General features: G+C 52.5%; 1 protein-coding gene across 1 annotated transcript in view; it reads right to left on the bottom strand.

The window, feature by feature from the left end:
• Positions 1-710: 710 nt before the first annotated feature.
• Positions 711-12,223, bottom strand: part of fam222ba (family with sequence similarity 222 member Ba) — a 42,571-nt gene continuing 31,058 nt past the window's right edge. The window contains 2 exon segments of the mRNA XM_035433176.1: positions 711-5,016; positions 5,018-5,484. Coding sequence (XP_035289067.1) covers positions 3,817-5,016; positions 5,018-5,484 — 1,667 coding nt within the window. The 3' untranslated portion in view covers positions 711-3,816.

The following is a 12,223-nucleotide window of genomic DNA, read 5'->3' as shown; positions in this document are numbered from 1 at the left end:
TCACTTTGCTCCAAGTGCATGAGTGAATACCGTGATCTCACTAATTGGCTACTTCTACTGGTGAAATTCCTCAGCTACTTTCTTATGGTTGAATACAATACAGAACACCAAAAATACACCTTGTTGTTTACTTCCTGTTCCCTCTTGCTATTGTGATGCAATTGACGGGTCCACAGTCAACTCGGTGGGAGGTACTTCCTAACAAAATGTGAGCTGTCTGTAACATTTGCCAGTGGGCTGTTTTCAAGCACACCATATTTAGAAAAACAAATGGTCCTGTGCCCCAGACATTATATAACATTACAATCCCTTCGCAGCAGACACAACTAGAGTGATTAAAAAGTGGGACAAGGTACAAAAGTACCACAGAACATACAAGATACTGGCATGATTCATTTCTGAGCGGGGTGGGGCTGACGTTAAAGAAATGCGATAAAATATTAAGACAAGATGCATTACCCTATTCGTCAGTAATTTTGGATCAAAGCCTGTGACGAAACACAATTTCATTCAGCACGAGGTTTTAATGCATTACTCATCTCTGTCCTTCAAATGAAAAAGCAAAAAAACGGAAATACGACCAATCACTTTCAAATTAATATCATTTTTTATATTATAACATTCAGGTCCCCAGAAGAAAAAAAAAACAAACAAAAAAAACAAAGCAGAGAAAAGGGGAGGAGCCAGGAAGAATAAAAAAAAGTGTGTACAAACTCAAGTCAGGCTTTATTTTGGTTAGGTTAGCAGGGAATGTTTGTGCAACACACATGTGGTCAGGAAAAAAAGGAGAGAACCAGAAGGAAAGAAAAATATCATTAAATGAAGGAGGGGGAGAAACTACCCCCCCCCCCACTCCCATGTACTCTCATGTAATAGGTGGGTATTGGTAAAACAAGGCTGGTCATTACCTGCCAATGCCTTTAATCGACACCTCCAATATGCCTCATGTACAACAGCTCAGTTACTAAGAGGCTGTTGCCATCAAATGACAAGAGGAGGGGGGTGGGTGTGTGCTTAGGTACACAGGCGTCACTGAGAATCTGCCAGCGGGGCCACTCTTGGCTCAGAATTTAGCCTGGAACCCCATGGACTTGGGCTATAAATTAACCTTATTAACATCCGCTGTCTGTTGTTAGTTTTGCCCCTGCCACTGATATGTTTCAGCGTCAGAGATTATAACTCGCAAAGTATTACTCTTTCTTTTTTTTGTTGTTGTTGTACCCGTAACATCCCAGGAATTCTATTAATGAATGCAGCAACAGTCCTTTTAGGTGGATTGGCCCCCACGGTGGACGTTGCACCTTCGGTGCAACAGGGTGTTTGTGCGTGCGTGCTACACCGTACACACACACGCACAGAAAAACAGCGTTTCCTCGTTCAGTCCAGTGGAGGCACTTTGAGTCGTAATTATCAAGAATCACTCTGAACCCAACATTCTTTATGTCCTCGGGCTGTAACAAATTTTCATTCGAAAAAAGGAAAAGACAGAACAAAAAAAAGGAGAAAATAAAAACAAACAAACATGCTCCAAAGCTCACAACCAAAGGGCAAAAAAAATGCCAGGGAGACTATGCCAGTCCTACAGCCAGCTGGTAAATTCAAATGGGCAGACAAGCAACAGCACTGTTTTTACAGAAGGATAGTGCACCTCCCCCCCCCCCCCCCCCCACCCACCCAACACTCTCTCATTACCCTGAGGGTCAAAAGGCTCGTGTGAGGTGTGTGCGATCTGGGATGTGTCAGAGCGGCAGATTAGGAGATAACACCCATGCAGCACAGCCTTTTCAAAGCATAAATTAGAACTTTATTTTATTATTACAATATTACAAAAAGTAGCACAACTCCCACACTCCTGTCTCGTCTTGTCTGCCACACAGCCACAGTCTAACACTCAGAAGGAAAGGCTCAAGGATTCGACTCCTTTTTGCAGCAATAGTAAAGAAAAGTGTAAAAAATAAAAATAAAAATAAAAAATAAAAGAAAATAAAAGAAAACAATTTAAATAACAAGCAAATCAAGTAATAAATAGTCACGTATTGCAAACCTGAAGCTTTGAAACTTTTGAAAAAGACATTTGTTACAGCCCAGTACTACACATAGCTATAAAATGCAATTACGTTAAAATATTTTTCTTTTTTTAAATAATTTTAGGAAATTCTAAATCAGTTTTTTTTTCTTCTGTTCAACTATAACTTCAGTTAAAAAAAAAAAGAAAACGAAAAAAAACATTTTCGGTTCAGTTGTGTCACTGTCGTTCTCATCCTCTTCTCTGTATTGTCTATACCATGCTTGTGTTCAAGGAAAAGTCCAAGGACCAAATACTTAAGGCTTTTTAAAGGGCTGCAGGGAAGGAGGAAAACAGGTTTTTGGGTGTTGCCAGGGGAACCACCCACATACAATATTACTCAAACCCACACCAACAGGCAACATTCATACACAATCCATACACTTTTTTAAAGTTACAGTAGTATAGTAGTTAAGCCAGTGTACAATAAAATAAACAATGCATTTGCTGTTTTTCTCTAGTTTTAAAGTCTTTTTTTTTCTCCTTACCTCCAAGAAAACTTGCAAGTGATCAATTGGCTCTTTTTTTCGTGCACACACTTCATTCGGTCAGCAGTAGCAAACTAGGACTTAGTTTCATGTAAAAAAGAAAAATTCTGAATCAAACCACTGAATTGGTTCACATTTTGGACTGTAACATGGAAAAAAACAGCCTTAGCCTCTCTGGTTAGTTGCTTTGAACTAAACCAACCTCCCACCCCGCCCCAGTCCCAGACACCCCCTCCCGCTTTCCCGAAACATACACACCGAACCCCATATATTTCTGCAATTCAAGTAATAGTTTTCATTTGTTACAAACTAAAAGGTTAAAAAAAAGGAAATGGCACTACTCTCTTAGCAGTTTTTTTCCCCTGAATTCTTCCTAGGATTTCAGCTTGAGAGAAAGTTGGCTTCACAAGTTCATTCCTGGTGGGATCTAAATATCTATTATCCAAAAGCACCTGATTAGATAAAGAGAAACCAGCCTGGACATTGACGAGATTCATTCAAAACAATCCCGCGTTTCATAAATTAATCATAAAAGAAAAAGAACAAAAAAAAAAAACTTTCAACAGCCTCTTTGTACATATGCACACAATAGTCACTTCCTTTCCTGTTTCAGTAGTGTCTACAGACGTTTTTACACATACATTTGAATATGATCTGCTTAATTTGTTTCGTTTTTTCTTTCTTTTCTAAAGAGATTTGAGAGGAAAATGTTCTTAAGCTTCTCTCAAATCTAAACGTCACAATGGTTCGGAGAGAAAACTTCAAAACAGTCAGCAAATCAGCAAATTAGTATAACTGGTGAAAGCAGAGAACACCCAGCACTGGACCGGCAAGTCCAGCATTCTTACTGGACCTTTTTTTTCTTTTTTTTTTGTTGCATCCATAAGGGACTACTTCATTTCCAGAGTAAATCTATTGCTCTTAAAAACATGAAAAAAAAAAGGTCTGAAAGACAACAAAGTACATACAATTCAAAAATACGCAAAGAACCAGGCACACAAATGGGCAGGTAAACTACAGAGGGAATGACAACAATTCTGAAATTTTTTAAAGAAAGATACAAGACAGCGATTAGAAAAGTCATTATTCTGAAAAGGCTAATTGATCACTTGCAAGAAGATCTGACAACAAAAACACTGCTTCTTATTAAATATATTCTTCTTTTTTTTTAAGTTAGCAGTCATTTACTTAATTTATTAATTTAATTCCTTTAATTTTTTAAGACTAAAAGAGATCCGTGACTGTTGTAGACAAGGCCGTAGCTTATCTGTACCCTGGGTGCTGAATTTGAGTATTTCTAGTGTCGCCCGGCTCTGGGACTCTGCCCATGGGCGGCCTGTGCATCTTCCCCATGCCCAGATTCTGATCTCGGTAGCAGGGCGGCTGGAAGTCCCCGCCCAAGTAATCCATGGTTTGCATCAGATTAGTCTGGCCGGAGGACCCGGCGCCGGCCCTGTACTGCGTCCCTGGGGCGCAGTCTATGGAGGCCCCCGACGGGCCCCCGTGGAATGGCATGGCCAGGTCCTGAGACCCCGAGCTGTCACTGTTGGGCGTGGGCAGGATGCTGCCCCACACCGGCTGAAAGTAGTGCCCGTTGGTGTAGGTCATGGCGCCCGGCATCCCGTTGACGGGCGGCGAGGGCGTGGGCTTGTCCACGGGGGGCTTCAGGCTGTAGGGCTGGCCCACGCACAGCTCCGGCAGGTAGCTCACGCCCTTGCAGGGGAAGGCGGGCCCGCCCGGGGGCTCCCGCAGGGGGTGTTTGCAGGGGTGGCCCCCCTCCGAGATCTGCTGCTGCAGGTGGGCGAGTTGGTGCTGGTTCCAGGAGCGGATCTGCTGCTGCTGCTGCTGCTGCTGCTGCTGCTTCAGGTCGGCGTGGTAGACGGGCATGTGGTTGACGGCGATCATGTTGGGGTGCGGGACGGCGCCCGGCGGGGCGTGGCCCGGGGCGACGACGGCGGCCGGGTCGGCCACGCCGGGGCACCCGTGGGCGCAGGAAGGCAGGAGGCCGGGGGCCGGGTGGTGCATGGACACCCGGGAGCTGGCGTTGATGAGCAGGTTGCGGCTGATGGGGCTGGGGTTGGCGATCTGCCCCTCGCACACAGAGGTAGTGCTGATTCGGGCCCCCGCCTGGCAGAACTGGTTGATCTGGTGCACGATCCTGCTCAGGTTGGGCCGGTTTTGGTGCAGGCTGGCGGCCATGGAGAGCGGAATGGTTGAGGTAGACACGGTAACGTTGGGCGGGACGTCTCCGTCCGCCATCTTCCTGTTCCCGAGCAGGCCCGGCGGCGGCTGCTGCTGCTGCTGCTGCTGCTGCTGCTGCTGCTGCTGCAGCAGGACGTTGGGCGGCAGGTGGGCCAGGCTGGGGGGGTGGGGGAGAGTCTGGGTCCTGGCCAGGCCCTGGTGGGGGGGCTGCTGCTGCAGCCCGGGGGGCTGGGTCATGCCTGGAGGGTGTCGCATGCCCTGGTGGGGGGGGCGGCGGCTGCTGCTGCTGCTGCTGCTGCTGCTGCGGGTGCGGGTGCGGGTGCGGGTGGGGTAAGGCCTGGGGCCGCTGGAGCCCCTGGGGGTGGGGGACAGTCTGGGGGACGTTTAAAGTGCTCGCCGCGGCGTAGGGCCCGGCGGAGGGGTTCATGACGATCTCCGGGAGCAGGCGCGCCCGGCTGCCGTCGAAGTCCTTGAGGACGCCCTTGGCGGGGACCTTGACGACGGCGAGCAGGCCCGCCTTGGAGCTGGCCTGCGGGGGGTAGGGGCTGTAGCGCTGGCCCGAGGTGTCCAGCCCGTTCACGGTGCGGCGCACGTGGTTCCGCTGGGGAACCTTGACGCTGTTCGGGAAGATTTTTATAGTCAGTGGGCTGTTGGCGACTTTCTTAGCATAGGCATCCAACTCCGCTGGGGTAGGGTACTGTGCGGATCTCATCTTCTGCGTAGTGTCCCCTGAGAGACAGAGACAGTAACGGGGAGAGAGGGAGAGAGGGAGGGAGGGGGGGGGGGGAGGGAGGGAGAGAGGGGGGGAGAGAAGAGGAGAGATTGTGTTAATGCAAGGCGACGCCGTGGAAAGCGATGTCTTGCCGCGACCCCGCCCGCCCGCCCGGGTGCAGATCAGTGGAAACACGAGCGGAGCAGTAACCCGAGCAGCGGAAGCTCGATCGCCCGCTCGCTCGCAGCGGCCTCCCCTCCCTCACATTGGCCGTCTCAGCATTCCAAAAACAATTGCTTTTGGGGGGAAAAAAGAGCTGGTGGGGGGAGTGGGGGTGGGGGGAAGGGGGAAGGGGGACTGAGGGGGCAGGAGATGGTCAGATATTTCAAATGAGAGAAAAAAGCTACTGGGCCCAAAGGGTATAAAGTCTCAAATTTGTAACAGTCGTACGACTAATGCTATTTCTGCGGCTCTCTCAAAGTTAGCGAGAAATGTTAAAGGGAAAAAAAAAACTAAAATTCTGCTGAATCACTTGGACAAAACAAAGAAAGGAGTGCCTTGTGCTCCACCCCACCCACCCAACCCCCCTGGCGACTTGTCAGCCTCTTTCCACGTTATCAACGGAGCCAGGCTCCCAGGGAGAGGAATGTCATCATGTGGCATCTCTAATCACTGGGAGCCCGCCCAAGCGCTCGCTAGTGCGGGCCTGATGCAACTGCTGCAAAGTGTCTCTGCTATATTTAACAATGCTCCTGCGTCGCGTCCGTGTGTGTGTGTGTGTGTGTGTGTGTGTGTGTGTTGTGCCAGACGTTCAGGTGTCAGCCTAACGCCGCGTGTGTGTGTGTGTGTGTGTGTGTGTGTGTGTGTGTGTGTGTGTGCCGCTGTGCGAGCGCTTCTGCAGTCTGCCAGGCTGAGCCCCGCAGATTAGCTTTTCCACGGCTGAAGACGATCCAAAGTGGAAACGGGTCATTGCAGACAATCGCACTTTATTGGAAACTCGCTCCGAGCGCTAGCCGCAACGGGCTAACGAGCGTGCTTTTCACGCTCACACAAACACGTTCACACACTCACTCACTCTCTCTCTCTCTCTCTCTCACACACACACACACACACACTCTTACTCTCACACACTAACTCTTACTCTCTCTCTCACACACACTAACACATTCTTACTGTCACACACACACACTAACACTCTCTCTCTCACACAGAAACACACACTCTCACTCACTCACACTCTCCTCTCTCACACACTCACTAACACTCTTACTCTCTACCACTCACACACACACACACACACACTCACACATTCTCGCTAACACTCTCTCTCTCTGACATACACACACACTCTCATTAACACATGCACACTAACACTCTCTCTCTCTGACATACACACACACACACTCACTAACACTCTCTCTCTCTGACACACACACACACTCACTAACACATTCTCGCTAACACTCTCTCTCTGACACATACACACTCTCACACACACACACACACACACTCACTAACACACTAACACACTCTCACACACACACACACACACTCTCACACACACACACGCACACACACTCACTAACACACTCTCACACACACACTCAGGAGCAGCCTTCCCGGCGGCGCAGACGGACGCCCAGGGAGCAGCAGGAGAGGAAGATGCTCCCTGACAGCCTCGCTCGTGGCCCCTCCCACCAAAGAAGCCGTCACCCTTCTCCCGTCCCCGCCCACTCGCGGTCTGCCGCCCGCCCGCCGCCGCAGACGGCCTTCTGGCGGGGTGGGGGGGGGGGGAGCACGCGCCGGGGAGGAAGACCTCCCACGCGCTCCACCCAGAGGAGACAGACGGGGCCGACCGCCGCCCCGGCCAGAAGGGCCGCCCGCGTCTCGCCCGCCAGAGAAACCGCCGCGTTTACGGATCTGATTAGCCGAGGAGGACGCGCGGGACCCACTCTCGGACCGAGGAGTTTTTTCCGACTGTGGCCGGCACTGAAAACCGCCTCTGGCAGGACAGTGCAAGGGGATGGGGGGATGGGGGGTTGGGGGGATGGGGGGATGGGGGGGGGCAGAAAACCATGAGGGCAGGATTTGTGATTTGGCGGAGTGGCAGGAGCTCTGCCAATGCGCTAATTAATCCCGTCTTTATTTGCAGCGAGGAAACAATGGGCAGCAAGACTGGGGGGGTGGGGGTGGGGGGTGGGGGGGTCTGTTTTGACTAACTGCCGCTTTTGCTGACGGGAGGCCCATTAGCGCACTGGCATTTGGGCTGAAAAAGGTCTGAGCCAAGCAGTCAGCCCAATGCTTTCAGATAGCCCTGATTCATTTCTCACTGTGGCTTTCATCTGGGGCGCGCGCGCGGATGTAAGGAGACGCGAACCCGCGAAAACCCGCGCGGACGCTCGCCCGCTCGCCCCAGGACCCCCCCCTCCTTTTTTTCCAGCGCGGGTCGCGGCCGCGCCGTGACCCTTAGCGACACGGACGTGCGCCGCACTCCTTTTTCCCCCCGCGGAAACTCCGGCGCTCATGCGCCGAGCGACCGTTTCCGCGGCGACTTAATGGCCCGAAGGTGAGGGGACCCGGGAGCGCCTCCGCGGAATGCGAAGAAGAAAGGGCGCGGGACGACTCCAAATTAGGAGGCAATTATATACGACCTCGGCCCGAGCGGCTCTCCGCGTCGAGGAACTCTTTAAATAAAACATCGCCCCCCCCTTGCCCCCCCCACCCCCCTTCTCGGCGCCCGGAGAGTTCCTGTCGGCTCGGGCGCATCCGACCGCACTTCAATGCCGCCCGGCGAACCCGGAGGCCTCCCGGGCCATTTGCATGCATTTACATGGGGCTGTTAGAGCCGGCCCGGCCCGGTGCAGCCGGCAGTTTGGCCACAGCTAATCAAGCCTCCGTCAGAGGGGGGGGGGGGGGGGGGGGGGGGGGGGGCTCGAGCACATCTCCACCGCGCGGTTAATGAAGCCAAGTGGCACTCTGCATTAGCAATTAGCCAAAAGGCGTTTTTATTTGATGTTTTTTTTTTTTGTTTTTTTTCCCCCCCCAGGGCGAAGCACGGGAGAAATGCGCATCGCCCTTGCGTCACGCACGAGGTGGGCGGGCGGGCGGGTTGGCGGGCGGGCCGGGGGCGTGAGGACGGCCATTCTTACGGAATTACCGGTTTCTCCAGCGCGTCGAGGGGTTCTATCGCATCGCTCGCTCGCTCTCGCGCGCCCACGCACGGCGACGGCGGCTCGCGTCTATGCGACGCGGCGTCCGGAGTCTCGGTGACTCACCGGCGCCGTGCCGAGGCCAGGCCGCGCGGGGGGAGGGGAGGTGGGGGGGGGGGCGGGAGAGATGCCATTTGCTTAAAACGTGGCGGGTTCGAGGCTCCGACGGCCGTCCGCTCGGGCGCGGGGAGACACGCCGAGGGAAGACTCCCTTTGACGTGCGCTAATAAAAAGTTAGCGGACGCTTGGATGAGCCCCCCCCCCAGAGGGGGCGCGGGGGGGCTTTGAAAGCTCTCCCATGCGCTAAGGAGGGGCCGATCCAGATAAGGGGGTTATCTCATGGGGACAGGTACCTCCACAGCAGCTCCCCGATGGAAGAGCTGCATGATGGGTAAACAGGCGACTCCGCCGCATCCTTAATTACCTCGCTCCGAGCGCCGCGCGGGACAATTACTGGCCAGTCAGCACTCTCTAATTGGAAGAACTCAAGGCAATAAATGAGCCTGTTCTTCCTTATTTTCATGTTTTTTTATTTCTTTTTTTTTCTCTTTTTTTACCAAATTCCAAAAAGTAATCCGTGGTGGATCAGGTGACATACACACGCACACAGCAAATGTAGAAATTGCAGGGAGTGGGGAGGCAGGGGGGAAACAAAGACCAAAAATAGTGTTATTGAATAAAGAGGTTTGCGCTAACCGCGCGCATACAGCGCACACTGAAATAGACGGGACCTCGCGCTGCTCTCTCTCTTCCCCCCCCCGTATTCTGCTGATTGAATTTCTAAAGATTACCGCCTCCCAAAATGGCAGAGGGAGTCGAGAGGGGGCGCGCTGTGGAGGAGCGCTCTGCCCTTGATCTCCACGCTCACCCGAAGCGGCGTGACCCCCCCCCGACGGCCCAGCGTCCCGTCTGTAAAGGCACTCAAGAGTCAACTCCCCCCCCCCCCCCGCGAGATTACCAGAGTCCGGTTCCACTCCTTTCAACCCCCCCCACCCCCCCCGGTACGGATCACAGCACCCGGAGAACAGACCACGTCTTCCCCCCCGCCCCCCCACCCTCACCCCCACCCACCCGCTCACTTTTTTCTTTTTTTTTGTAATCAGCGGGAGAACAAAAGGCCCGCGCTTCTCCCATTAGAAGGGATTAATTGTGAAGTGCGAGAGCCGGATCGTGCCGGCTGAGGTGTCATCTCAGCAGTTTAGGGCCGAATTAAAGCCCCAGTGTTCCCCGACAAAAGGATTATGGGATATAATCAAAGCGAAAGGCCGTCGCCGCTGCTGGGGCTGGGGGGGGGGGCTGGGGGGGGGTTAAGCTGCCGTTCTGTATTCACGTCTCTTTCTGTCTGGCAGGACGGAAAATAAGCCCCCCCCCCCCCCCGCCCCCGCCCCCGCCGTCGCCAATATTGTTTTTCTCTCTTTCTTCCAGATGACATTTGCTTCAGTTTCCTCCAGTGCTACGACAGGCAGGCTCCGCAGGGCACAGGGCTATACAGATGGCCCTTACCTTCACCCACTTTCCTTCCAGCCAACTGACTTGCATCAGTTCTTTCTCATTAATTTTAATGGGAAAGCCATCAGTCCACTGTCCCCCGTGCTGGAAAGGGCAACCCCCCCACGTCCACTTCAAAACAAAACAAAACAAAACAAAAAAAGAAGAACAAAAAGTGCCGTATAGATTTCAATTATTCGCAGTAGTCTAAGAATGCATTTTAACAGACAGGTGTGAGCTGAGACGATTGAAAAACTGGAGAGGTGACAAGAGAGGCCAACGCCGGGTCAGGTCAAAAGGGCACGTTTTGTCCCCGAGCTCCAAAAAAAAAAACACGCGTACGTTTCGCTGGGGAAGCAGACCGTCGACCTTCAGACTTGTAGCGTCTTCTGCGGCCAGCTTCTCTCATTCTGCCCCCACGCCAAAAAAAAAATAAAATAAATAAATAAATAAATAAAAAAAGAAGAAGAAAAAAAAAAGAAAAGAAAAAAAAGTCTGCCGCATGCATCTCCAAAGGCCTGGCTGTCAAATTAGATTTCAGTCATTGTGACAAATCGCGCCCCAGAGAAGCAATTCATTTTGCGCCATGTATTGATAGCCCAGAGACAGATGGGCTGCGGATCGCCACGGTCCCGAGATGAGGAGCAATTATGGAGTCGAAATTCTGATGCAGGCCGCCCGGGCCGCTTCGGGGGGCCCCGGCGACAGGGGGGGGGCTGCGAAGTGCCCTGAATGTCTGAGCGTCCCTGGCCCCTCGGTAACCTGCGCCCGCCAGCGCGGCGCACGTCATACCTCGTGAGCGTGGCAACTGGATTTAAAAAAGAAAAAAAAAAGAAAAAAAAAGAAAAATGCGCACGACCCCTGAAATCCTTCATATCTTTCGCATCTAAATCCGGGCGATGGATTTCGACGCCATTTTTCATTACGCACCTGGAACACTTTTTCCAGACTCTAATTTCCGCGCAGCCGCCCCCTCCCCCCCCCCCCCCCGGGAATCCGATTCGAGCCTCGAGACAAATAAAGCCGCTCCCGGTTCCAGGGACGAGAAACCCCCCGAAAAAGGTTGCGCTGAAAACGCTTATTCAGAGAGAGCTCCGCGCTCCGCGCTCCGCGTGGGAAATGCGTTTCGAACCGGCGGGAAGCGGCTTGTTTTAAAGAGAAGGTTCCGGCATCTCGGGAGACGGGGGGGTGGGGGGGGCGCGTCCGGTAGAACGCCCGCTCGGCAGGGACAACGGAACGGAGGGGCGGGTGACGGGGAGGGGAGGGAACCGTTTCTCTAAAATACCCGTGAATCCCGTCATCCGAAAGCAGAACCGCGGCTCGCTCCCCCCGCGTGCCTTCAGATTAGACGGAGAGGACTGCTACAGACGGGAGGAAATTACTCGCTTACAGAAAAACGCCAGGCGATTTCCCCCTGAGGTTACACGCATTGCACGGGCTCAATCCAAACCAGCAGGCACGGGAAAGGGGAGAGGAATACAAAACAAAGCATACGTTATGGTTTAAAAGGTCACAGAATAAAAAGCAAAAAGAAAATGGGGGATAGTGGGCGGGACTAGTGGTTGGGTGTGGGGGGGGGGGGGGGGGGGGTTCACATCACTGTACCTGTCACAGGCTATAAAAGTCTGCCAGAGCAGTCCGGACAGGGGGGTTTCAGAATTTGGGTTGTCACGACGAGGATACAAGACAAACTTGCTTTACGCTACGGACTCCCAGCGGTGGACGGATTACCGCGATGCTGAAGTTACTGACGACTGACGAGCCACAGAGAGGCCATATTAAATGGATAAAAAAAGATAAGTAGGTCGGGCTCCATTTAAAAATTCATCCACATGGGGGAATTCGTCAATGGGTTTTTCTGCTACCTTTGAGTGGGGGAAGGACACAAAAATATTAAATAAAATAACGGAAGGAGAGTTATCAGAAGAGTCGCCTTCCCAGCGCAGGGGAATCCATAAAGCTAACCGACAGCGTAAATTTCAGAGCTGTCCATGGACGTCAGGAGATGCCTCATTCTGTTCGTTTTTTTCCCAACGGGCAAACAGCCCTGTGTACCGCA

This window comes from Anguilla anguilla, chromosome 9, assembly GCF_013347855.1.
Source record: "Anguilla anguilla isolate fAngAng1 chromosome 9, fAngAng1.pri, whole genome shotgun sequence".
NCBI lineage: Eukaryota > Metazoa > Chordata > Actinopteri > Anguilliformes > Anguillidae > Anguilla > Anguilla anguilla.
Note: the sequence above shows the minus strand (reverse complement) of the source record. Positions and strands in the feature narration are given on the sequence as shown.